The sequence below is a fragment of the Glycine max genome, chromosome 7 (assembly GCF_000004515.6).
Source record: "Glycine max cultivar Williams 82 chromosome 7, Glycine_max_v4.0, whole genome shotgun sequence".
NCBI classification, from domain to species: Eukaryota; Viridiplantae; Streptophyta; class Magnoliopsida; order Fabales; family Fabaceae; genus Glycine; species Glycine max.
In genome coordinates this window covers 44801458-44827934 of record NC_038243.2, presented here as the reverse complement: position 1 = coordinate 44827934, position 26477 = coordinate 44801458, and the positions used below count along the sequence as shown (strand labels likewise).

The 26477-nt window shown below is 34.9% G+C and overlaps 3 protein-coding genes across 8 annotated transcripts; 2 read left to right on the top strand and 1 right to left on the bottom strand.

The window, feature by feature from the left end:
• The first annotated feature begins 55 nt into the window (after positions 1-55).
• Positions 56-6606, top strand: LOC100808838 (uncharacterized). Of its 2 annotated transcripts, none has more exons than XM_041017452.1 (9): positions 56-1352; positions 1445-1566; positions 1676-1742; positions 2002-2052; positions 2778-2830; positions 2940-3150; positions 3748-3918; positions 4565-4613; positions 5176-6606. In XM_041017452.1, exons 1-9 carry the CDS (start codon positions 711-713, stop codon positions 5493-5495), a joined length of 1686 nt encoding a protein of 561 aa, XP_040873386.1. In that variant the 5' UTR covers positions 56-710; the 3' UTR covers positions 5496-6606. The 2 variants fall into 2 exon arrangements, with proteins under 2 accessions (XP_040873386.1, XP_040873387.1); XM_041017453.1 differs by lacking the exon at positions 5176-6606 and adding an exon at positions 4695-4743.
• Positions 6178-13612, bottom strand: LOC100815450 (auxin response factor 1). 2 transcript variants are annotated; one of them, XM_003528678.5, is made up of 15 exons: positions 13450-13612; positions 13258-13368; positions 12863-12978; positions 11650-11745; positions 11471-11527; positions 11164-11316; positions 10985-11069; positions 9436-9526; positions 9121-9285; positions 8739-8858; positions 8576-8654; positions 7970-8135; positions 7383-7879; positions 7101-7291; positions 6178-6921 (listed from the first exon to the last, which is right to left on the bottom strand). In XM_003528678.5, the coding sequence occupies exons 2-15, from the start codon at positions 13292-13294 to the stop codon at positions 6750-6752; spliced, it is 2025 nt and encodes a 674-aa protein (XP_003528726.1). In that variant the 5' UTR covers positions 13295-13368; positions 13450-13612; the 3' UTR covers positions 6178-6749. The 2 variants fall into 2 exon arrangements, with proteins under 2 accessions (XP_003528726.1, XP_040873380.1); XM_041017446.1 differs by having other exon boundaries at positions 7383-8135.
• Positions 13613-16657: 3045 nt separating this feature from the next.
• Positions 16658-25218, top strand: LOC100808312 (mitotic spindle checkpoint protein MAD1). Of its 4 annotated transcripts, none has more exons than XM_006584071.3 (16): positions 16658-17018; positions 17096-17195; positions 17264-17424; positions 17504-17701; positions 17787-17879; positions 18119-18235; positions 19098-19345; positions 19874-20045; positions 21374-21472; positions 21565-21768; positions 21956-22118; positions 22980-23070; positions 23156-23225; positions 23682-23810; positions 23996-24034; positions 24913-25218. In XM_006584071.3, the coding sequence occupies exons 1-16, from the start codon at positions 16887-16889 to the stop codon at positions 25018-25020; spliced, it is 2124 nt and encodes a 707-aa protein (XP_006584134.1). In that variant the 5' UTR covers positions 16658-16886; the 3' UTR covers positions 25021-25218. The 4 variants fall into 4 exon arrangements, with proteins under 4 accessions (XP_006584134.1, XP_003529697.1, XP_006584135.1 ...); XM_003529649.5 differs by having other exon boundaries at positions 16660-17018; positions 24735-24995; XM_006584072.4 differs by having other exon boundaries at positions 17000-17018; positions 17287-17424.
• The last annotated feature ends 1259 nt before the right edge of the window (positions 25219-26477 follow it).

The window sequence follows — 26477 nt, the reverse complement described above, 5'->3', positions numbered from 1 at the left end:
TTGGACTGGGAAAATAATGAATCGACGTGTAGGGCTCAAGGAAGTTTTTTAAGATAATACGTTGTCATGTCGCGCGTGTCGAAGTCTTCATCATAGACGGGAGTGTCAACGAACCACATCAAGTTTGTTTCAATCTTCATTTCTCTTTAATGGCGAGATCCCCCTTGTCTTCTCTACTTGTGTGGACAATAGTGATCAAGGAGAATCTCTAGTGACTCCTTTGCATGCTATAGTATCTTCCACGTGCACCTTGCCTTCACCGACTTTGGCGATTTTGTTTAGGGTTGTTGATTTAGGGGCTTTGTTTAGGGTTTGGTGTTGATGTGGGGATTTTTGTTTATATTTTTTTTTCTTAATTTGATGATTGTGGCCAAGAAAAAAGGAGAAAGGGTTGCTCATTTGAAAATTTTATTTTCAATTTGTCATCGATTTGGTAATTGTTTATGATTTTCGTTATTTCAGATTTGAGAATTAGGAAGAAGCAATTTTTTTAGATTTTTAACCAGAAAATGTTTGACACCAATATAAAAGCTTAACCCACCATTTTTTTTTAATGATTTTTAACCTAATATAAAAAAAATATCACATCATCACTTAAGTTAACAAGCGCGTTTATCATAAATGCCCAAAGACTAAAAAGTTTATTCTTAAAAGAATAAATACATATTATCCTCCCATGTATTGTATTTGTGGGGAGAGAGAGCGAGTGGATGTGGTGTTCCGGAGAAGTTGGAATGGCAGCGGTTAGTGTTAGTGTTACTGTGAGAGTGAGGTGGTGCACTCGAAAACCACCCACTCCAACTCCAACCAGATTCAGCGTTAATGCTCTGTTTGGTGATTGGGGATTTGGGAATAGAACAAGGAACTCCCTTCAGCAGCAATTCACGTTCACTCTTGCTGATAGTAAAGTGATAAGCGTGTCGGTTGTTTCTTCGATCTCAGATGTTGCATCGAGCGAATGGGACGCTTGTGCTTTGGATGCGACTGGCCCTGACAACTTCAATCCATTCCTTTCGCATGCCTTTTTGTCGACCTTAGAGCACTCTGCTTCCGCTGTCAGGGAAACTGGTTGGATCCCACACCACATCGTTGCCAAAGCCAACAACAACAGCAACAACAACGTTGTAGCCGTTGTCCCACTCTATCTTAAAACCCACTCCTACGGCGAATTTGTTTTTGATCATTCTTGGGCTAATGCTTACCATTCTTATGGCTACAATTATTACCCCAAGTTACAATCTTGTGTCCCCTTCACACCTGTAACTGGTCCAAGGATCTTACTTCGTAACACCTCCTTCAAACATCAAGTTTTCGACATTATTGTCTCCGCAATGAAGGAACTCGCTCTCACCGTAATACACGTAACCTATGCTTGTTCTGTTCTATTGTTAAATTGTTAAACTAAATGCATTTGCTAAGTATCTCTTGGCATTCGCATTCGCAGTCCCAGCTTTCATCATTACATGTTACTTTTCCCTCTGAAAATGAGTGGCACAAGCTCACTGAGAAAGGCTTCCTCCCCAGGATTGGAATGCAGTACCACTGGAAAAACCGTAACTACAAAAAGTGAGTCATCCATGATATTAGATTCTACTTTGGGGGATGGACTGCTACTGCTACCCATCCCATTCCCATTACCATATAGCTTTAGACTTTTGCTGTTTTATGTTGGCAGTTTTGATGACTTCTTGATGGACATGAAGCAAAGTAAAAGAAAAAATATACGTCAAGAGCGCAAAAAGGTTGATATCTGCAGATTTTATCAACTGGTCTTAGAGTTCTATCCAATAGCACTGTCCTCAGTGTGTGTTTTTATTTCTATTCGTCAATAATTGCCTTTTCTCTTTCATTCTGGCTGTGATATATTATAATCAGAATGTTCTGCGGAAAATGGTTTCTTTTCTTTGGATCACCATGGGCCAAATGATTCTAGATTTTAAGTGACACCAATGCAGTTGCCCGGATAGTTTTAGCCTCAAATTATATGATCTTTGTATGCAGATCTCAGCCCAGAACTTGATTATGAAACGCCTCCGGGGTTATGAAATAAAGGTACTTTACAGGATGTCTGTATTTAAAAGGGTTCCATTCACTCTGCATACTTTTTGAAGATTTACAGAGGATGCTTTGTGGCAAATTATATATAATTATGTGTTTTATTTGTACCAGATATTAGTGATCTTCTCCATTGGGAAGGATATTAAAATCGCCTTCAACTTATTCCTACAAGATGGGATTTTCTAAGATAATAGTAGCATATTTACCATCATCATAAGTTAATTAATGCTAAACTAAGGGTAACTTACAGCTTATACTCACCAATTTTAACCAATGTGCAGATAGTCCTTAGGGTTCGGATTGACGCAAATGATCCCCTAAAGTTCACAGTATGCCCAAAAAACACTCTGTTAGTCAAACAATTAAATATTTGAATGACATCGTCACATAGCACCAAAACAGGAAATTGCAAATGTTATCTGGAATATCCAAATCTTCACTTAAAATGGTTTAATCATACAGCTTTTAGTGCCTTTTTATCATGTAGTTAAAATGGTTTGAAATATATGTTCATCAGAGCATTCTCTCTAGACTATAATGCTCTTACTCTTTACACATTTGACAGCAGTTCAATTTTGGTCTGCACTTTAATATATCCTTGTGATGATTGTACTTTTGTTTATCCTTGAAGATATTACAATGGTGTACTTTAGCTGGAAAAATTTAGGTTGTGTTTCTTTCTACTTGCTATCTTAAACGTTATGTTTTTGTATCGGAAGGCTAGGCACTGGGATTCCTTCTACTCTTTTTACAGGAACACAACTGATAACAAGTATGTTGCCCTAATGGAACCTTCAAATTTTGATTTGAAAAAAAAAAGTTTGATGACATGGGAATGGTTGAACTGTCAGTATTTAGTATTGTTGTTTGTCTACTGACAGATGGGGCACTCCTCACCTGACAAGGGAATTTTTTCATGAGCTGGGAGCAAAAATGGGAGATAATGTGCTACTTGTGGTGGCTGAAGAAGGGGATGAACTAGTTGCTGGAGCCCTAAATCTTATCGGAGGAGATACCTTGTTTGGGCGCCTATGGGGATGTCAGCCACGAAGTTACTACCCAAGTTTGCATTTTGAAGCGTGTTATTACCAGGTACATGTGTCTCATTATTTTTTTCCCTCAATTATTGTTAGATGATTATTTCCATTTTTTGCTAGGTTTTGGTTTTATGGTTGGGGAATAATGCTGTAGTTTTTAATCAGATGTTTCCTCCATTGCATCTTTTTATGGAATAGACTTCCTTTTGGTTCCCACTGGGTGTCAGCTTAGAATGTTCTTTTCCTTTCTCTTGAACCTCTTGTTTGGCCGCTCTTCCACCTATTGTTTGGTTGAAAGGAGATCTTTTCCTCTTCTTTCAAATTGTTTGAGTTCTAATTTTTCCACCTTCTCCATTTTTTTGTTTATCAACCCCCTCCCCTCCACCCCTTTTCACTTTTATTCTGTTATTTGGCTTCATAGTGTTCATGGAAGTTTCAGGAACAAGAAAATTCTTTATTTTTCTTATTTGATTTTATTTAACGGGATATGTTCTCCTTTTCATTTTTGGACTACAATAAACTTTTTTTTCTTTTATCAAGAGAAGTAAAACCAAAACTATACTTGATCACTTCTCTCATTTGTACATAATTCAGATGTGGTATATATCAGGGAAACAAATAATGTATTTACAATTTTGTCTTGACATCACAGGCAATTGAAGCAGCTATTGAACTCAATCTTAAAACTGTAGAGGCAGGAGCTCAGGGTGAACACAAGATTCAGCGGGGATATCTTCCTGTGACAACTTATAGCTGCCATTACCTTATTGATGAAGAATTTAGAGAAGCTATACAAGATTTTTTAATACGTGAAGCTGCTCAGGTATGATGAATTGTCAGTTAAAGTAATTCCTTTGAACTTATTGAAGAAATGCAGCCAAGATTTATATTTTGATCTGCATCTTTACTTACTCTTGTTTAAGTATTACAAACATTTATCTAGTAAAATCGTATGACATGATATGATTGTAAAATACTTTTAGTTGGCATTTCTCCTATTAGGATTTCTCCTCAATCATTAAAGCCGTGATGATGGGATAATGTTGTATGTGAGGGTCTAGAAAAAAAAAATGTAGTTAGACTGTTAGAGTCATATCCAATGTAGATTCTTGTTACCCTTATACAAGTTTTAAAACTTACGATTGTTTTTTGTTCATAATTGCGTTCACCAAAACAACCCTCCACTTAGCTGAAAAAAGAAGAGAATCTAAAAATGCTATTTTTCGATTTTCATAGAAGATGTAGAGCCTGGTGGAGTATCTTCCATGCCACCTTTTTCGTGGTTGCTCTCACGTACCTTTTATTTTCACAATTGTTATAAGCCACAAAGGACGTAACCTTATTTTTTTTCTTTCAGAATGTGAGTGATTTTAGTATTCGAGCTAACCATTTGGGCACTGTTTGAAGAATGTTCCACAATTCACGTGTTGTAAAATAGTTTATTTACCGTGACTTTTTTGGCTCTACAGGTGAAGCTAGTTATAAAACTCTTGCATGATTCTGGTCCTTTTAAGGAAGGTATCCTTTAGAAAGTAAATTTATGGGTATAGTATTTGCAAATATGTATATGATTGTAATAATTTATTTATAATTTAGCAGAAATGTATATACAGCTGAAGTAATGAGTACGTTGGGTATTTGGTACAAAGATGAATGATGCATGCGTGCGCATTGTTAGAGTAATTCTGTGGTAGTTGTGTGCTGTGTTGCCGGTGAATTAAATACGAACATCTCCAATCGTCCAACTATGATAGAATTGCTGAGAACTCATTTTGTTGGACTCTATAATACCACATTAAATTTAAGAATCCCAACAAGTTTTCTCTACAATGATACAATGCTTAAGAACTTGAAATGAAAGAATAAAATGCCATGAGAGATGGTCTAACAGTATTGGTTTGGTAGGTACATTAAGTGGGTGGAGTTTTCAACATTATAAATCCCATTGGAGATAAAATGATAAGTTGTACTGTAATATCTAACTTAACGGTTGTGCTGTACAAAATGACACAGAGAAACAAGGAAGATGTTGAATTGAAGACTAACCTAACCTAACATAGTTGTTAATGATTGGGATCAGACAGTGAGAGAAGCACTATTGTCAGCTGGAGTGAGATTGAGAATCATGAATGCAGCCAGCGGTGCTTGATAGAGAGAAGCAGAAGCACCAAAGCAAGAGGAGAGTATGTCTTTTGCCACAGACTTGCTCAGCCCTTTTATCGCCCACTTTGGTGCACAATAGAGCTACCAGCATCGCACCCACCTTCCCCATCCACAAGCCATGTTCACTATTATCGCTTCCATCTTATTTGTCACTATCGTCAAAGGCTTCTGAGAAGGAATATCATGCTAAAACTGCAGTCAAATATTGTAACGAATCCTGTCAAAATTCTTAATTGAAAAACAAAAATGTTCATAAATGAAGTACAAACCCCCGTCCTCTCTAACCCCTTTAACTCCTCCCACGTCCTCTCACATCTCTTGGCTCATTGAATGTAGACACACCAAATCCACTTCCTCTACGAGAGGGGGTGGCACGTGGTGACGGAGGTGATGACTCTGGTAGAGGAATGAGATTGTGTCGAAAGCACGTATTTCCTTGAAGTTCCAGAACCTCACCCCACTCGGAAGCTCTCCCAGCTGCAACTCCGTGGAAACAATGCTCCACGGGAATGCCGAATCTGAGTCTCAGGTGCAATCATATAATAATTTAAGAAACTTTGAATACGAGTAAGCTGTTGGAGGATGCTATCTTCCTATGCTGGACATGGCTAAAAAACTTGGATAAAGGTTTCGCTACACCTTTTCATCAATGGTACAGTAATATGAAGGAGGCTTTTCGTGATTAGGGAAGGATATTTTTATAAGTGTCTGTAACAGTGGGCCAGGTTTACTGTCAGAAATATGGTTTACTGTCAGTAATTTTCACAGTGAAACTTGTACTGATTCATATATAATACAATATTACTTTTGCTGATTAAAAAAAACAAAAGTCATAATTTTCTTTTCCATTATCCGCGTAATGATGAGTTACAATAAAAAAAACTAAACACTCCAAAGTCCAGACCAAATTCTGCATGACTGTTAGCGGGAGAACGGAGGGTTATGCCTCGTACATATAAATAGCATTCGAAGATAATAATAAATACTTCTGTACAAAAAGGCATGCATCACATTGAGTGAGTTACAAAAGAAAATACCCACCCCTCTCATAAAAAACAAAAAAAAAAAGATCATATCATGCATGGCATGATATTAAGTAAAGACATACATGTTGGTGCTTGCGGCCAACTCAAAACCGAATGAGCAAGGACCACTACACTCCCTCCCGGCGATAAGATAACCGAGCCGTAGAAGAAATAGAAAACCCACAATATCTTTCATTCAAGGCAAGGCAAGATCAAACAGCAGTATCTCAAAACAACCCTCTGCGTCGATTCTTGCTTGCTGACGTCATGCCAGCCAGCCAGCCTAGCTGCACAATACAATACAATACAATACAATACAATACAATACAATACACAAGTGGAAGTGATATGCATGCTCCTATTAGTATTGGCCGGCCACCTTTAGTTCATTATCGCCTCTCTCCACACCAACATTTATTGCATTCATAACAACTAGGATATACTGGAACTGGAATTCATACGACTTCTAGCAGCTGGGCCCCATATTAGATGACTGGTCCTCAGGATTCACTATTGCTTCTGAATCCTGCTTGCTTGGGTTAACTTTTTCATTCATTGGAAGTCTTATTTTCGGTGAAAGCTTCTTCACCTCCTCTGCTGTGTAGATGAAAATTTTCCTCACAACACTACAGAACTCACTGCAATAAAGTCACAAGCACACAAAATTAAGCACCCAGTGTTTCCCAATCCAAGATGAAAAACATGCTGTTAATCAAATTATCCACTCTTTTTAAGTCCATCAGAACGACATAAATCTTGTAAACCATACATGAAAATGTCCAAGCCAAGAAAATGTACAAGTTATAAATGAACTTACTCCCACGGATCGTCTCCAACCATCATCATATCATCTTCATTATCAGTGTAGACAACTTGCCATTTTTTTAGGGACCCACAGAGCTCAGTCTTGATGTTAAACATATCTTCCAATTTCCTGAGAAGATCCTCATATCCATCAAATCGTGTTAAATCCACAGCCCTCCCAACAGCCATTCCTTGCATGTGAACCTATGAAAATATTAAATTACATCATAAATAACCTTAGTGCTTTATGCAGGCACAGTGAAGAGAAAACCCTAAACCACCTTATCAATACTACCTTTGTACAGCTCCTTATTTGCTTGCTTTGTGACTCCTGGGGAGACTGCAGGCATGATTTTTCAGCATCGCAACTAACTGAAGGAATATCAGATCGGTTGGCATTTGATGGTTCAGAATGTTGATCAGACTCAGCATCTAAAGATGGAACCGACCTATCATCACCCACCCTTCCTGACAAAGTGACTGTTTGTAGATTTCCTTCTGCATTAGAATTCTCAAGTAGCTGAATCCCAAAGAGTCTACAGCCATTTCCAGTGCCTTGTCTCTTCTCTCCAGCTTCTTTAAGAGCTATAGCTGAAATAGATTCCAAGTTATTTTCCATCCTATTAGACCAATATATTGATTTGTTGGAAGGAGATCCCACAGAGCTATTCCCACTAAAACCAATAAAGTTAGTTGCAGAAGAATTGAACTTTGGTGATGGATAGAGGCCACGTCCTTGTTGGGGGTCACAATAAGAGAAAGAGGTAGATTCAACTGATGATTTCCATATGCCTGGTGCACAAAGAAAGATGATTATGTAGAAAAACAGAATGGGCAGCAGAATGACAAAGAAATTCTGCACAACCAACCCAGCAAACCCACCTTGCAAAGAAGAATCGGGCATTGTAGAAGGTAGAATGAGAGGCCGTGCCCTCTTGTTTCTTTGGGTTGGCTGCGAGTTTGCAAGAGTGGTAGACACAAGTGGCTCCAATTCCCATGATGAAACTCTGTCAGGACGCAAAATTGAGGATGGTTCATCCCATTGCACCTGAAATAAAAATCATTATAGGTCATAAAATTACAGAACCAAAAGCTGCTGTACAATTCTTAATTTCTAGCTATCGGGTATCATCAGAGCACATTGCCTGCCCTGTCATTCATTTTTTTAATCAAAAAACCCTAGCAACTCTTTGGCAGCTAAATGAATTTTATAGTAACTCTATTCTTTACAGTGCCTCTAAAAAGCTTCATTTCAATTCAATCTGTCAGAGTCATATAACTAAACCATATAAACAATAGAACATACATCAGCCAAGGTTACATGATAAAAAATGTGGGAGCAAAATGTTTATTTGCAAGCTGACATTCATTGGACAGTCCACCAAAGTTCAAAACACATATCAGGGTTATAACGTTATATTAAGGGGAGAAGGAAACAATACTAGGCAAAATAACTTTAAAATCGCACAAGACATTTTGTATAACTACCTTTAATGATCGCCACTCAGAATCAGGCCAGACCGACGATGATTTATTATCTCCAACACCCACAATTGTGCCACTGAACCTGCATTCAGGGGGAGAGGAAAATTATCAGATAGCATAATTGCTAATATCCAAATACCAAATACAAGCTAGCCAGGTCATGCACCTTCTTTCGGGAATTTCATCACCCTCAAATCGCATTTTGAATCTCATCCCAACAGAGAGTTTATGACTCTGAACTTCCAGATACTTGTTGACACTCACAATAAACTCTGACCGGCTTGTTCTAAGATAAATATTGACAATTCAGCAGAAAGTCTCAACTCCAGTAAAAAAAAAAAAGCAGGAAGAACTCAAATGCCATCCAAATCGAAGTATTTCAGCCAAAAAAAAAGTTCATTAATTGCAGAAAACAGGCAGGTACAAGTACAAAAAATGTAAAGTTAAAGGGATAAACAACAAAATATGGCAACACTAACATCACAAACTAAGAATATTCAATGGAAAGATAACTAAAACCAACAACTTCATATCATTAAATGCAAGACCTGGGCTTGTAAAACACAGAAAACAGTGTTCCAGTGGCAATGGCATGAGATGCAGTGGCCAGAACACCAAGATGCATACTGTGACTAGATATAACAGAAGAAGGCACATTGCTTTGCTGTCTCATGACCCTCCTAACCCCAACTCGCAGCTCTCCATTTTCACCCCTGGAATATAGCATGCACCACAAACCAGCCACAATCACTAACAAGTAACTACATTAAGGAACAAGAGCAGAGGGAAAAAAAAGTAAGTGCTATTTCCTGCCCCCAGGGGAATGGAGGAGGCATAGTAGCTTCTGATGTTAATCAACTTGCCTTAAGAATATAAAGGCATCACCAGCAGCTAATTTTTTGGAACTGACAAAGACACTCCACCCAGTGGTAAGTAAGTGGCGCTTGGGTTGCCCTGGAAATTACTCTGCTCATTCAGCAACTTACTGACAGTAGAAACATCAAATCTAATCCTATACAGATCAACAAAATAGTAGTTGTTCGTGTGTGAGAGTTCACAAATTTAAGAAAGTTTAGAAGGATTTATTTATAGAACCCGTTACTGCCGGAAAAAAAATACAATCAAATGCTTGCAACCAGTACCTGAAGCTACTAATGAGGATCACCTTAGCTCAGAAAATTTAACGGGCATCTGGTCACAAATTAAAATGGATACTTGGAGATATAAGGTTGGCTTGATGGTTGGGAAGGAGGAGTTTAAGGGTGAAGGGAGAAGGGGGGAGGTAGAGGTCGTGGGTTCGAATCCCTGCATTGACATTTCTAACAAAAACTAACAAACTAACATTTGTTGATCCAAAAAAAATAAATTAAATGGATACTTAAACTACCATAAAAGATTAAAACACATGAATAATATTTTTGTTGTCTCAGGAAGAAAACTTTGAGAAGTTTTAAGTAGTTAATCACCAATGGATTCCCAAAAAAAAGTGATCAAATGATAAATAGGAAACTAAACTTTTTCCAAGCAGAGATTCACTACAAGCTACAGAATAATAGTCACAAAATGTTTCACTTGGTAACAGCTGTCATATCTTCTGTAAGCAGTGTGAATAAAACTAGTTCAGCCAGTTGATTATTTTGTAAATGATAATATTAGAACATCTTCATATCATCAGAGTATGTTTACAATATATCGTGGAATCAATTAGTCAAATAATTGAGGAAACAACCTAAAGAATCATTTCCTAATTTATTATATTTCCTTATTTAATTTTGTTAAACTGTCCCCATTAACATCCCATATCTTTAGTGCAGCATATTAATATTTTTGTTGTCTTAGGAAGAAAACTTTGAGAAGTTAAGTAGTTGATCACCAATGGATTCCCTAAAAAGGTGATCAAATGATAAATAGGAAACTAACCTTTTCCAAGCAGAGATTCACTACAAGCTACAGAATAATAGTCTCAAAATGTTTCACTTAGAAACAAATGTCATATCTTCTGTAAGCAGTGTGAATAAAACTAGTTCAGCCAGTTGATTATTTTCTAAATGATAATATTATAATATCTTCATATTATCAGCGTATATTTACAATATATCATGGAATCAATTAGACAAATAATAGAGGAAACAATCTAAAGAATTGATTCCTAATTTATTATATTTACTTATTCAATTTTGTTAAAATGTCCCACATTAGCATCCTATATCTTTAGTGCAGCATATTAATATGCAAAAATATGTAGTGCTCCAAATTGAACTGCAGCTGATAGATCAACTAAATCTTCATCAATACAATTTTTTTTTCTTCAAGCAGACACTAGAAATAAAATTATTGCACTCAATAACAGGTTCATGAGATAACACAGATTGAAAGAGAGGAGAAAAGAGGCAAATTAACCAAGCTACTAACCTCGAAAAATATGCCTAAAATGCCATTCATTCCCATGTAAATCAGTTGCAACCAATTCTTGCCATGGTGGCTGCTGAGACATATCCTGAACAAATATGGGAATTACAAGTGAAGAAAAGCTAAAATAAAGGACGATACAGTGTCTCTATCAGCATTTTGAAAAGAGGAGAGAGTCTAACCAGTGGAGGCAGACAATCGTCTGCATGTCTTCGAAGAACAGAGAAACCCCCATGGGTACTTGTGTCAGAAGCAGTAAGTGTCTTGCAAAATGAATGGATCTTGACCCTCGGAGATTCAGGCAGAGGATCATCAGGGCTGGTCACCTCACTTTGCTAAACCAGCAAGGCAGGGTAAAATAAGACATACACAACAAGGGAAAAGAGAATTCAAATGGGCAAAAAACAGTTATGACTAGGAAAGGGTTTGAGAGGCTAATCGAGAGTAGATATATAAATCATGTAAAACAAAGAACGAGAGTACACTCACATCTGCTTCAGGAAGCAAAGTTATCTGTGCATATACTTCATCTGTTTCAGGTTCAGCCTACACAACCAAGATAAATTTAACAATTAATTATTATCGATGTAAATCAAGACAAATTTCCACATAAGTTATTGACATAAAGAAGAGAATCCAGTAAGATTTAGAGAAAAATCAGAACTCACTCGAAGATGAACATTGACCACTTTACATAATATTTTAGAAGGCAGGTTGAAGGAAGGCATCTGCTGCTCTAATCCCTCATACATAGATGCCTCAAGCTATAAAATAGAAAAAACATTAAGACAAAAGAAGAACGTAAACTTTAAAGTACAACAAAAAGCATATAATTGAAATAAAAATTGCGGGGAATTTATGGATCAAAATTATGTTGATATAATAAAGTTAAAATGAGCCCATCAAAGATGCTAATTTGCTGCAACATAAGAGAACTGTAAGTGTGGTGCACCATTTCACTAACCAAAAATCGGGATAAAGAGCCTATTTGTGGCAAAATGGTAATGTTGTTTTCTTTATATCAAGCCGTTTCTCCCAACAAAGGTCAAAGACCTCTTTTTTTCTTCTCTCATCAGAACTCCCCCACCGTCTTTTCTTTTCTTCCTTTCCTTTCATTCTTGCTCCCTTTTCGTTCAACAAAGCCACCAAATCTCACCCATACGGTGCAAATTATTGAGTAAATTTTCAAGTGTGCCTCTCTCCTTTGCAAGTTCATTTCAGGAAAATTTTCAAGTTGCTTCTTTTACTCTTAGATAAACTACCCAAAAACTTGAGTAATAAATTTTATTAGTACAATTTCATACAGGCTAGGTTGGATGGTGAATTTAGGCATTGCCATTCAAAATTCAGGGAATCAAATTAGGCAATTTAGGTGATATTACTGATTCATGGTGTATTGGTATTTATATGGTTATAGAACAGTATAAGGAGACTCCAATTTAACTCTGCAAATTTTTAGTGGAAATACAAAATTGTTAATCTATTTTTGACACTGGCCTTGGACCAAAGTGGTTAATGTTAGGTATAAAGCAATAATTTTGTACCAATTCTGGTTTTTGTTACTGACATTGCAAAGGCCAATTACAGTAATTGGAAAGCCATCTTGGTAAATTGCCTATTCTAGTAGGCTTGCCTATTCAGGCAGGCATCCGTGGAGGGGTGTTGGGAAGTCCCAAATCACCTGCCTCAACTCTTAGGGTGCAGCCACAAGCAAGGAGGCCCATTAAATGTCTTAGATCAGGAATGCTAAAGAACTAAAACCAACTTTGATCCCTATAAAAGGATAAACACGAACATATCATGTACACTTTTCCAAGCATGCAAACACATTTTGCTTGCCAAGTTCAGGTGAGTAATTTCTAAAACACTAAACTAAAATACCTGTTCCATGTGACCTTGTGGAAAGTAATAGACTCGTTCCCCTTCACGAGGGAGAGTGACAAGGGGACCAGCACATGCATGCCACAATTCCTTGTATAAATCATCATTGATTGCCCCTAAAAAACAAAGCATGACAAAGTAATGAAGTAGAGAATAACTTAAAGTTCATGTGGAATATATATTAAACACCTTCCAACGTTGATAAATTTTGCCAAACAGACCAGTCAGATAAAGTTACTCATGATCATGACATATGGCATGGGTAAGAAGAGTCTCACGAATTGGCTATGAATTCAATTAGAGAGAGCAACCCAAGGTGAGTAAGCAATTAAAGAATGATTCTGGCGAGGTTGCGTCAAAAAAGGGGAAAGAGAAACACGAGATTAGAGAGAAACCTGTATGAATTCCGCCAGATTTGAGAGTTGAAGCCATTGAGAGTGGAGAATGTGGGATAAGTTGAAGTTCAAGTATATTTGCAGCTTGAATTGGTACCAATTCTTGGAGACCTAACATAAACGAAGGAGAGTTAGGAATAGAGGTGGATGGATCGATCGATTTCAAGAAAAGCAAAATGGATGAAAGCTTGCCTGGCCTTGGAGGAAGTAGATCAATGAAACGGTGGCGTTTTGTTGATTCGAGAGAAACAGCGATAGAATGCGTGCCCTGAAACCCCTACAACTTCCCCAACTGTCCCACGCCCATCAAGCATATTACATTTTTTTAGTATATTCATTTCTTTTTTTTCTTCGTATCCCTTTCAACTCGCTTTTTATTTACGCTTTATTTATCTCCTCATTTCCTCCTTTGACAAACCACGTTTTTCTTTAAATACACAAAGTTTATTAAGTTTCAAATTCAAAGTATACCCCAAAGTATACTTTCATTTCTTATCATTTCCAAAGATATTGACCGGAGAAGATTTTGAGCTTTTATTCCGTTAGTATTATTTAATATATTTAAAATTTATTTGATATTAATTATTTTATTTTTCATACTAATATGTTTAAATTTTATACTCAATCCAAATGTGACACATCATGTGATTAAGAATGATGATCTAAAAGAAATTTATACAAGTTTGAAAAACAAAAAGATAATTGACGTAATCCTATAAGATTTGGAATACTTTTTTAACTTCTTTTATTTTGTTTGTTTTTATAGTGTAAATAAACATGTTATTTTGTTTACTAATTAAATTACATTAATCTTTATCAAATAGAGGTAATAGAGTTTTTTACACTATAGAGTGAATTTGCTTCTCACATTGAACTTCATTTATTACAAAATATTTAAAATGATTCAATTATTATTATACAAATGTGCGAGATGAAGAGTTTTCAATAGGTGAGTCTTATCAAATTATATCTAATTTATGTCATAAAATATAACAAACAACTAATTATACATGATAGGTATTTCTAATTTTGTCTTATAAATGCTTATGTTAAAGAAATTGTGAAGTACAAAAAAAGATGTATTGTCACGACCCACCACAGACTATGACTTTCTTAGTCTCACAAGTCTACCTTATACAAATAACCTGTAAAAGAACACATAATATATCTAGACAAATCTATATAAATATATCTCATTCCATTCATTTAAAATCAAGGTCTCCGGTTGTAACACAAACCCTTAACATATTGTCTAACATATCCACTAATAACAATATTGATTATAAATACTAATCATCAAGTGTCTCAAAATCATCATAAGTACATCATCATCATATCTATAAGAGAGAATCATTTAAATTTCAAAATAAAGGGATTCTCTCTAAATCTATTACTATTTTAGTCTCTATAACTGCATTATATTGGAGTTACAAACAAAATATCTATCAGACGCAATGGAGGTCTGCCAAAAGATAATCAAATTTTTGGGTACATCAACAAATCCTAGGAAGTCAATTATTCCACTATTGTGTATATGGGAAAATGAAATAAAAATAGGGGGTAAGTCACAAGGAGAATACAATATAGCACGAGTCTTTGCATTCCAAAGAATTTTTAAAATGACATTAAATAAATAAATAAATAAATCAAGTACACTTGCTTTTAGAAATCAATGTACTTTATAATCAAACTTTCACTCCACTAAGTGCACATAAACCACATTATCTCTTCATTGTGGTGAACGATAATTATATAACTACGACATTTAGCTCGTAGGCTGCATTATCTCTTCGTTGCAGCGAGCGGAACATATAAATATACTATGACTAATTGACTCATAGGCTACATTATCTCTTCATTGTAGCAAACGACAAATATAATTATACTATGAGAAATTGACTCATAGGCTACATTATCTTTTCGTTGTAACAAACAACAAATACAATTATACTATGAAAATTTAACTCACAGGCTACATTATCTTTTCCTTGTCGCAGACGACAAATATAATCATAAACTCACAATAAATAAAATAAACAAATAATTCAACATTCATCCTTATATATATATATATATATATATATATATATATATATATATATATATATATATATATATATATATATATATATATTGAAGTTTAATTGTTTCTCCTAAAGGAACTTTAAAAATGTCGCTAAGTAGATTAACTACTCACTTAAATAATGCAATCAATGTCTTTCGCTACTTTTGAAAAGATCAATCACCTTATTTTTCACAGGATCTAAGCATTTAAAATAAGAGAACAAGAGATTAGACAAAATCTTCAATTTTAGCAAACCTAGGGTTTTGAGTAAACCACAATAATTCCTAATACTTAGTTTCTAACCCTTTTCACACGACCCATAACTAATCAGTACTATAAAATACTCATCTAACACAATAGGTTATAATTTTTTACCTCAAGGAGATCAAATAGAAAAATCTAAAGAAATGAGTAGTGTTTCCCTGTGTCTCCAATCTAAGGAAATGACAACGTTATTTATATTAAAATCATTATTTTTACAACATAGTTTATATACTAAATTATTTAGACAAATGGAATGAAAAATAAACAATACAAGGTGTTATAAATAATGTAACAATGAATGCAAAAATTCTACCTCCCACAAAAGAAGTAGATATATTATTGGAGAACAATAATGATTGTAATGACAAATTCATCGATAATTACATTAATGTATCAAATTCAGGTGATTAAATTTACACATATTTTTATTTTTCAATCATATTTTAGCAATAATTAACAACTAAGTCTAATTTTTTATACGTTTTTTATAGGTATTTGGGATATTGGAGATGCTATATAAGAATGTGAATTTTGCACAACACAAATATGGTATGCCAAGTGGATACAAACACAATAGAAACCTAAGAAACCAAAATTTGACCTCTAATGCATGCAAGGAAAAATCAAATTGGAAAACCTTCAACTAGCACCTCAAATTTAAAGGATTTGTTTCACAATAACAAAACAAATAACAGGTTGTTTTTAGAGAACATTCACTCATTCAACATGATGTTTTCCTTTACTTTACTGGGTGGAAAAATAGACGTTTCTAAAAATGACAAAAAGTGCACCTCCTATGCTTATCATGAATGGTGAGAATTATCATAGCATTGGAAGTTTACTCCTTCCTGCTAAACAACCAAAGTTTCCTTTACTTTAAATGATGTTTCACAAACAATGTTTGTTTAAGAACTCATTAGAAACAATTACATGTTGAGATGTATAACGGTCTTATAGAAGTAATACTAAGGGGGGAAAATAATCCTTGAGTGGTGTAACCAACCAGAATCTATAAAATATCTCTTTAAATATATCAACAAAGGTCATGATTGAATAATTATCACCTTCTATGACAGTGTAGATGTGCACTTTATTCCTCCCGGATTCGAACTGGAGACCTTCAGTGTGTTAGACTAACGTGATAACCAACTACCCCAGGACACCAACTTGTCGTGTTTTATTTGGATAAAATTTAACAGTTGGCTTGGCTTCCTCGTGTATAAAATTTGTGCCTTGTGAGTGAGTTTGGGGTTTCAATTTCAAATAGAATTGAATTTTGAGAAGGGAAGGGAAAGGAAGAATGATAGTTAGAACTCCACCGCCACCCAAGAGGCCCCGCGCCGATGGCGATGGACAGCTGGTCATCTACGAGGATCCGCCGGAGTCGTCCCCTTCGGAGCACATGCTTTGCACATATCAATGTCGCCAAATGGTTTGTTTCTCATCTTCTTCATTTCATTTCTATGCTATTGCTTTCAACAACACCTATTTTATTTTTCTTCACGTCAGGTCAAATCCGATTTTATTGATGCCTTAAGCAAAGCTGAAAATCAAGCTCGTCATTATCAATCTAAATTTGAGACATTGGAGCCTAATTTCCACAAACTTGGTCAGTCCAACTCACTTTTCATTCTCATCATTTCTGCCTTTCTTTTAACCGTCGTCAACTTGTTACAGAATCTGAGAGGAAGAAATTTCAGGACCAATTCTTATATGCTCAACAGGAACTTGCAGCTGCAAAAGGCCGCGAACAGGCTCTCCAAGACCAACTCTTGATGGAGGTCACCCAGTCTCAAGAACGATTAAGAAAACAAATTCAATTAAACACTCAACTCCAGGTCTGTTTTATTTGTCAACCACTCATTCAGTTCATGCACTCTATTTCACTGATTTAACTTTCTTCCTACTGGAATTTAGGTTAAGCTCCAAAATGAGACAGACCTTCGCAAAAAAGCTGAGTCTCATGCTGCTTCAGCAGAGGAAAAAGCAACATCTTTCGAAGGTAAACTAGGCCATCTCTCCGAAAGTATAGAGAGGGAAAAAAAGCGACTTCGTGATGACCATTCACAACTGAAAAGCGACTCAAAGTTATCTATTTCTAGAATATCCGCAAAGGTAAGTGGCTATGTTTGTTTTTCAGACTCAAAAGCTATTTACAGCTATGCATTATTATTTGAGCTGTGTATTGTTTTTCTTGTAGCTTGAACAAATGGAATGCAGAGCTAATAATGCTGAGAGAGAAGCAGAGCTGCTAAAAGAACAACTGAAACTTCTTAAGGATCAACTTGATGAGGTTTGGGTCTCTAATTAGCTGCTTGCTGGCTTTTATTGTTCCTTTAAGAATATCATGTGTGAACAAAGCTATACTCACTCTGCAATATGAAATTTGATTTGGTGTTAAGCCTCTGAAATTCATGTAGATCTTTTTCTGGTTGAGGAATGTATTTTACATGCTTCATTTCATTGCTGTATTCCCTTTTCCAGTAGGGTTATTAACTTATGATTGCATTGCATCATGATTCCTATTTCCAGTGTTTGCATCAGAAGATTGAAGTTGAAAAAAAACTATCTACTTTAATGTTTCAAGAAGTTGCTTCTACAGAGAGTAATGTTTTAGTTAAGCATTTGCAACAGGAGCTTCGGAACTATGTAAGTTTGCTTTCTTTTTTATCTTGAATCTTGATGGCTCTTTTTTATTGGGATTATAGTAATGCGAGGACACATACATTGATGACTTGATGTATATGACTCTGGACTAATTTTGGTAGTTACTCATCTGGCATAATCATAAATGAAGAGGAACTGTGTCATTATTTTATTGATTGGTCTGGATATATAGAGAAAAAATTGAGTAGGCTTGGCCCCTTGATTTGAGTCCTTTTTTTAAAAAAAAAATACTGTGATGTTTATGGGTTTGTAGCAAAAGTCTCATGTTTGCGTTTTTTCTTTGCTATTTATTGTCCATTTTTTAATGTAAAATTTAGTAAATATTATTTAATCCGACACCCCATATTTAGAAATACTACGAAGATATATTTTGTAGTTTTTATAACTTCATTAAAATATTTTATTTTCCTAAGGTTATGCTTTTGTCTAAATTCTCGTCTGTAGCCTTCCCTTTGCTGGTGCTTTAATGAGTTTTAACTCTAATTTTCAGCAAGCATATGTTAACCAAATCATTATTTTGATACACAAGTTTTTGAAGTGTGATTGAGTTCGTTTTAATGTGTGTGTGACATGGATTATTTTTTGTGCTTTTGAAATATTTTGATTTATTGTATATTTTTTCTACTGTACTTCTGTCTAGGAAAACGGCTTATCCTGTGCTTGGTGTCTTTCAATTTTTTTTTTGGGTTTAATTCTTAAAGTTTTTAATTTCAAATTATAATACCTGATTAATATATTTTTTTTGCCTTTCTTGTGCGCTAGGAAATTACCAGATCAGTTTTCACTGTGAATTTGTTCATTGTAGTAATCTGAATAATGTATCCTGTTTCAATTGACATTTTAGGAATCTGTAGTAAGGGAAGCCAGAAAACTAAGATCAAGTCATGAGAACGTTGAGCTTTTGAAGGAGAAATTATTGGAGGAAAAGAGCCACAGGGAAAGGGCAGAATCAGAGCTATCCAAATTACACGATATCCAGTTAAACATGAAAAAGTTAGAGGATCAAATATCATCATGGAGAGTGATGATTACAGACATACCTGGTGTCTCATGTTTTGAGGACCTGCCTGTTAAATTTGCAGCTTTACAGAAGTACGTCAGTAGCTACAGTTTTGTTTGTGTGGTTATACTAATAGATACAAGCTTTTAGAGTCATTGTCAAGACAAATAATTCTAGAATATTCTTTATATTTTATTTTGGATTGAGACTGCTCTTATTTAATCCTTTTGTCTATAAGCACCTTGAGGCCATGAAATTTTTTAGATGATGTACTATTAGCCTCCTAGTTAAGTTTTTTCTATCTACAATATTTTCTGTGGCACTACTTTCTCTTTTTTTGGGCATTTGATTCCCTACTTTGATTGAAAATGCTGAGGTGCGAAGCCTTGTGTATTCATCTATATGCATGATAATATCAATATCTGTTATGGCATATTTCAGTATGCAAATGACTCACAATGTACTGGATGTGTAAGTCTGTAAGACCTAGGATCTCTTCATATTTAGATTGCTTTGCAGCACTTTTTTTTCCTGGTGTAGCAAAAAGAGATATTGCTAGCTGCTTTACATTTGAGTAGGCACCTATTGTCTTTTGATCTTGATATCTACTATCAATGCAGAGAAGTCATTTATAGCACACAGAAGGAGGGTGAGATCACTGCTCGCTTGAAGCAAATGGAGGTGGCTCTGGATGCTGCTGAAATTGGTAAACAAAATGCTGAAGCCGAGGCTGCATTGGCTAAAGATAAAGCAGAAGTATTAAAATCAGAAATTAAACGAATTGAATTAATGGTCAGTGTTGTTGTTATGGTACTTTCATAATTGCTGAACATTGGACTTATTCTTTTCATGCTTCACTTCCATTGCCATTTTTGCAATTCTTGGATTTATTATCTGCTATTCTTGATACCAGGCTAGTTAGTGTACAACTTGCATTTATAGGAAAGATGAAGCAATACTTAACAATAGTAAGGAGTTTGACGGTAGGCAAATTTATGGTATATCTGGAAATGATTTAAATGTCATACCCAGATCCCAGAAAGGAATTTTGTCACAGTTCCACAGAAAGACTCCATGGCTGCTCAAAATCTTATCAATTCCCTCTCTATTGATCTTTCTCAACTCAGAATATAACAAGATACATATAACTTGCTTTTAATTGCAACTCACACCAACAAATCTATGAATCACAAACGTCCTAAGTGCTACATATTAAACACTGATGTGAGGTTTCCTGCAGCCTTGGTCTTTTAGCTTCTTGCTTCAGTTGCAACTTGCAACATATACTGAATGCTTGTGAAGACATCTTCAGTAGTATTATTAGGGATATTTGATGTAAACACAGCTTTTGGAGATTTGTAAGCAAAACATGCCTATGAAATGAATAATGTAAATATCAGTTTATGATTTGAAGGCTTTTGTCTTGATTGTATAAAGCTGGGATAGTAAGTATCAAATTCTACAATTCTCCAGTTCTGTAATTTTTTATGCTTTTGGACATTGAACTTAAAGGAATGGTTTTATCTATTTATTTTGTAATTTTTAGTATTTAATAGAAACTGGATCAGAATTATAGGAAGAAAACTGCCTAACTAGCAGAACTTAAAGAACTAGCAGAACTTAAAGAGCCTGCACCTCCCCAATGCCCTAAGGCTTCAATTCTCTCACAAATGACAAGATACTCCTCTCTTTCCACCTCTCCTCTTATTTATAGGCAATCTGCCTTAATTCTTTTCTCTCTCAGCCCAACAAACTAACAAACATCAACAATTAACTAACAAGCTAACTCTGTAATTAGTAATTACTAATTACTTACAAATTGACAGCTAGCAGCTATCTAACAGTATTCCAGAGTTTTAAGATATTACTCGAGAGTGCTATTTTTTTATTGCTGCATTTTACCCATTTTGCTGCATTGAAGCAATGTGGTGTATTTTGAAGAAACTGGTTTTTATTGGGGCTACAACCGACTAAAATTCTGTGCGATATATTCATTATAGCTTTAATTAACTGCTGCATAACAGTGTAGTTACTGTGGATAGCTGAGTCTGAAATCTGTAATCATTTGTTTGCCATTTTTTTGGTTATGTTCTTTAAATTACATATTAATTGTCTTACAGCTTGCTGTTGTCACTGAGGAAAGGAATAAATTAAGAAATGTGGCCAATTTGAAGAATGATGAAGCTCTGGATGCATCGAAAAATGCAAATCCTGTTCAGGTTGCAGTTGCACTTCCCTCAATTTTGTTATCATATAACTACTTATGTGATCTCTTAACATTTTTATGCTTGTTTTTTTTTAATTCATGCAGGAGCCTGAATCATCTCTTATGAAGAAAGATGATTGCATTAAAGATTTAGAAAGTACCTTGCATGAGCAAAGAATGGTTAATAATCGTCAATTAGATGAAATGAAGTTACTTAATGAAAAGTTGCATGGTGAAGCAAGAAGAGTGAAGTCACTGGAGAGGGAGAGTGACCGGCTCCGGTCAGAGATTTCATTATTAGAGGCAAAGGTTGGTGGTTTGGTGCTCTCATAAAGCACAGTAGTGCACTATTACATAATAGAAAACTCATGTTTTTAATATTATGTCCTCTTCATTTCTTATGTATGTCATGTGTTACTGTTGCTTACCCAAGGTGTCCAGATTTTGGTTTTCATTTAACAGTTTGACTATCTACATGCTGTTTTTCCTTCTATAGTTGGGTCATGGTGATTTTTCCGCTGCTAATACAAAAGTTCTGCGGATGGTGAATACACTTACTGTCGATAATGAGGCCAAACAAACCATAGAGGCACTGCAAACTGAGCTTCAAAAAACGAAAGAGAAATTAAAAGCTGTTGAAGAATTGAAGAGTCAATCAGGTATGAAACCTTGTTAGTTACAGTGGATGTAAGGGTGTAAATGTTATGTTTCAAAAAGAGTTGGTAATAAAGGCAAGAGGGATTGGCGGAGGAGAATGGCTTGAGGCTTTTGAAAATGGTTCTTCAATTTGTAGTATTAGTATAAATACTGAATGGAGGGGGGCCCTGGCGCAGCGAAAAAGTTGTCTTTGTGACCGATCGGTCATGGATTCAAATCTAGAAATAGTCTCTTTGCATAAGCTAGAATAAGGTTGCACATAATGATCCTCCCCTGTACCTTGGCATAGCGAGGAGCCTTCTGGCATTGGGGTATGTTAGTTACTGAATGGAAGAGAATAGTAGTGTCTAGAATCCTTTGTAAAAAAATTCACAAGGTAGAATTTTTTTTTGTTCCTCCAGTGAAGTAGTGGCAGTGTTATCAATGGTGGATAACGGAACATGGCAGAAGGCCAAAATTCTGCCATATAAACACAGCATTGCAGCCTATGGCTTTGTCTAGTATCTGTGAAAGAAGTTTAGATTGCTTGATTTGAATTAGAGCTTTTAAAAACTTCCAAGGAAATTAATCTTAAGTATACAAGAGGTATGCCAATAGGGCCTCTCTGAAAATTGCTAAAAAAAAAGACAAAAAATTTGAAGAAAAACTAAATATAGAAATGAAATATGCATTCCTTTTTATGATATTAGGCTGACTTCTGTCCTTTCAAGACACATCAATGGTAATGAGAATTTTTCCAAAAGATGAAAGGCATGTGTTCAGGGCCTTAAGGATGGTCAAAAGTTTCCAGTACCATCTTATTAACCATTGGATAATAATGTTATCAGATGTATGGGTTTTCCTGATCACTTCTAACTCTTTAGGCGAAGCTGGAAAGCTGGTAGATAGCTACATATCGGATAAGATGTTGCAATTAAAAGAGCAAATCGCAACACTTGAGAAGCGAGAAGAAAGGTGAGTGTATAATTTGTTATCTTTGGTAAATTATATGTTGTCATGAAGAGATTCCAGAATAACTGAAACACTGAAATATCAACAGATACAAGACTGTGTTTGCAGACAGAATTTCAGTCTTCCGGAGGGCATGCTGTGAGCTTTTTGGTTACAAGGTTGGTAATTGTATATACTGATCTAGATTTACTACAATCTTTTTGTGTAAATTGAAAGTGTTTTGTACCAAATGGTGTTGCTTTTATTTCATTTTTGGATGGACCACACACTTCTGTTTTAAAAATATTGTAGCATCCTGGTAGAGATGTAATTTGGTATGGGAAACCTCAATGCATATTTGATTTCAATCACTATGTTTTCAAGTAATACTGTAGCATGCTTCTGTCGGGGGAAACACAACCTCACGTAAAATCCTTTCTGTAATTTGAAATGCTAACCAATGGTTCAACATACAGGGGTCTGTTTTTTTCTCTGTCAAAGAACATTGTATATCAAGCATTTTCTAATTAAGTTATTTCCAAACTGGAAAAAGCTGACAATTGAATGTTGATTCTATTTATCTTTCTGCTACACTTAAAAAACCCGTCTGTGGCTGTTGATAACTATATTGGCAGATTGTGATGGATGAACACCAGCGTTCTAATGGAATCCCGGTGACACGATTTACCTTGCAATCCATTTATGCACAAAGTGATGACGAAAAGCTTGAATTTGAATATGAATCAGGGAATACTAACATTTTGGTAAGATGTTGAATTTAGTAATGAGAAATGGTGATTTTACTTTATTAAATTGTATACCACTATAATTCAGTTGGGGTAAATGGTGGTTCAGGAAATATGTTTTGAGGTTGTTTCAGCTTTTCACAAATGATGGCATGAATAGATGCTGAAATTTTCCATTTTCATTCTTTTTTTCATGACAACAGGCAAATCATTATACATCTCAGCCTGAGGTTTCTCGTCAGGTAAGAAAGTTATAATATTGTAATATTTTTCAATAAATACTTATGATCTGATCTCTTATTTCTCTGACCAAGAGCATAGATATGATTGTGAGGGTTTTGTTTAAGCCTTGGGAGTGTCTTCTTGCTTCTAGATTGTAACAGTGAAACCTTCCTTATAGACATGTTTTTGGCAGCAAATATTTTCAGCTAAAAATGTTTTTTCTTTCTTCTGAAAATATTGCATCTTCTGTTACAAATTATAGGAAAGGAAAACACATTTTAAATAATTTGGCTGTTTATACAAAAAAAAAAAAGTTTTGCTGAAAGCCATTCATTTAATATTTTGAATTAATAACGGAAAATATCTTTTTCATATTTAATGATTCAAAAATAAAATACTATAGGGACGATCTAGAAGTTGATTTTCTGTAAAAACAATCAGATTCTTTACTTTTACCTTTGTGAAGAAAAATAACATCTTGTATGAAAAATTTACAGCTCTTCTGAATTCTGACATTTCTTCTATTGTTCATAAAGATTTGATTAGATCCATTCAGCCAAGAGAGTGTGACTGTATGAGAGTTTGAGTATAGCTGTAGATGGATTTAAAAACAGAAGAGTTCTGAGTAATGAGTGAATGACAATTATCATCCATCATGCATGTAGTTTTTACATATTAATGTTTCTTCTGCTCTGTTTTATGTAACTGATACATTCCCAGGTTGAGATATTCATTCGGAAGATGAATTCAATTCCTGCTTTCACTGCCAACATGACAGTGGAGTCTTTCAATAGAAGAACCTTGTCTTAAATTCAACAATCAACTTGTGTCTAAGTACTGGTATTTTTTGCTGGCAACTATCAGCTATGATGTATATATCTTGCATCTTCAATTTCAGGAATTTGGTCAGCTGGTAAGGCTGTTACGACTGGACACATTTTGTATCCATACATTGGTAATGGATGGCTTGGATTTGAAAAATGTCACATTATTTTTTTTCAAATAATTGAATAGTGAGGTGGAATTTTGGGCGTGCAGACTTGTTCTGAGGCTTATATTTTTGTTAAGATTACATTTTTCTTGTCATTTGGTTTTTCAATTTAGGTACCTATTATGTTTTATTTCATGACAATTTCCGTAGTTGCCATGATGCAGGGAATATGAGCCTGTACTTTTTCTAATTCTTCCACAGGGAAGAACCCTATTTTGTTCATTGTTATTCTTTTTTCATCTCATTTTTTTTTCTTTTTACAAATTTTAGGAAGTGCGGTATTAGATTGTACATGTGATAGAGTAGATATATTAAATTGAAAACGACCATATTAGTGAGATCTAAATAGGATGTCTTTTGTTGAGACAATTGGTTTTCAGTGTGATGGTTTAAAACTGTTGACCATTTTCTTTTAGTCTAATTCCCTAGTAGTGGCGAGAGTAGCAGCAACCAATGGTGTCTTATGCTCGCAAGGTAGCCATTGCTTATGGAATGTCTTAATCATCAATCACTTATTTAGTCTGCTTGAAATGATTGCATGAAGCATGGAGGGACCTAGTTAGGTAATCTCACCCCAGCACTTCGCGCTATGGTAGGGATCTTATTGAGCATGAATGGATATTCTAATGTGTCATGTGAACAATGTATATATCTATTTTTCGTCATTAATTAAGTGAGATATAATCTAAATTTATAAAAAAATAAATTAAAAGTAAATGCAAAACATTCACGTGAGAAAATAGATGAAAAGGTCAAGTCTTGTATAAAGCATATGCCTATTGACAATTCTAATTATGTGCTCAAAGTAGCGTACGACTCACAATATGTTGAAAGTTTATTTCGTTTATTTATTTAAACAACCCGGGCCGAAGTTTTACAAGTATTTTAGACTGTTATAAAAAAATTGAAATCGTCGATAGATTGCTAGTTGTTACTTTGCACTTCACATGTCTAATTATGATTTAATTATAATCAAATCAGTAATACTTAAATAATTTTTTAATATTATGTAATAAAAATTGAATTAAGTAAATTTTTATTAGCATTAAATAATTGTATTTTATGTAGGATAAAAAACTTAATAATAAGAAGCTTAGTAATTCAAATATATAAGTTTTTGTAGCTTGATATTTAGTACATGTTTGGTAAAGATTATTTTAGGGGAAAATATAACTAAAAAATTTTAAAACTCTTTCACGAAACTAGTTAAATAAGCAATTATTGTTAAGCTGAACTATAGTTAAAAAAGAAAACCCGATTCTTCGATCAACTGATTCTTTGAATTGAATTTATAAGTTTTCTACTCTAAACCTGTCGGTCAAATCTGTTTATTTTTAAAAAACAAATGTTCTAAACAGTATTTTACCTTTTGAATAATTTTATGGAACTTGATAGTAGTTGAGCATTTGTTCCTTAATGTTCATTCATTACTGATCATGTAAATTGTGACGGGGGGGGGGGGGGGGGGCTGG

Excerpts from the sequence above, each read along its gene's own strand:
- LOC100808838 (XM_041017452.1), top strand. The coding sequence starts at position 711 with ATGTGGTGTTCCGGAGAAGTTGGAATGGCAGCGGTTAGTGTTAGTGTT. Across the intron at positions 1,567-1,675 it reads AAAAACCGTAACTACAAAAA|TTTTGATGACTTCTTGATGG; the intron begins GTGAGTCATCCA and ends TTATGTTGGCAG. Across the intron at positions 2,053-2,777 it reads TCCGGGGTTATGAAATAAAG|GCTAGGCACTGGGATTCCTT; the intron begins GTACTTTACAGG and ends TTGTATCGGAAG.
- LOC100808312 (XM_006584071.3), top strand. The coding sequence starts at position 16,887 with ATGATAGTTAGAACTCCACCGCCACCCAAGAGGCCCCGCGCCGATGGC. Across the intron at positions 21,769-21,955 it reads TTTCATTATTAGAGGCAAAG|TTGGGTCATGGTGATTTTTC; the intron begins GTTGGTGGTTTG and ends TTCCTTCTATAG. Across the intron at positions 23,071-23,155 it reads CTTGAGAAGCGAGAAGAAAG|ATACAAGACTGTGTTTGCAG; the intron begins GTGAGTGTATAA and ends AAATATCAACAG.
- LOC100815450 (XM_041017446.1), bottom strand. The coding sequence starts at position 13,294 with ATGGCTTCAACTCTCAAATCTGGCGGAATTCATACAG. Across the intron at positions 11,070-11,163 it reads ACGATTGTCTGCCTCCACTG|GATATGTCTCAGCAGCCACC; the intron begins GTTAGACTCTCT and ends ATATTTGTTCAG. Across the intron at positions 6,922-7,100 it reads GTTGGAGACGATCCGTGGGA|TGAGTTCTGTAGTGTTGTGA; the intron begins GTAAGTTCATTT and ends ACTTTATTGCAG.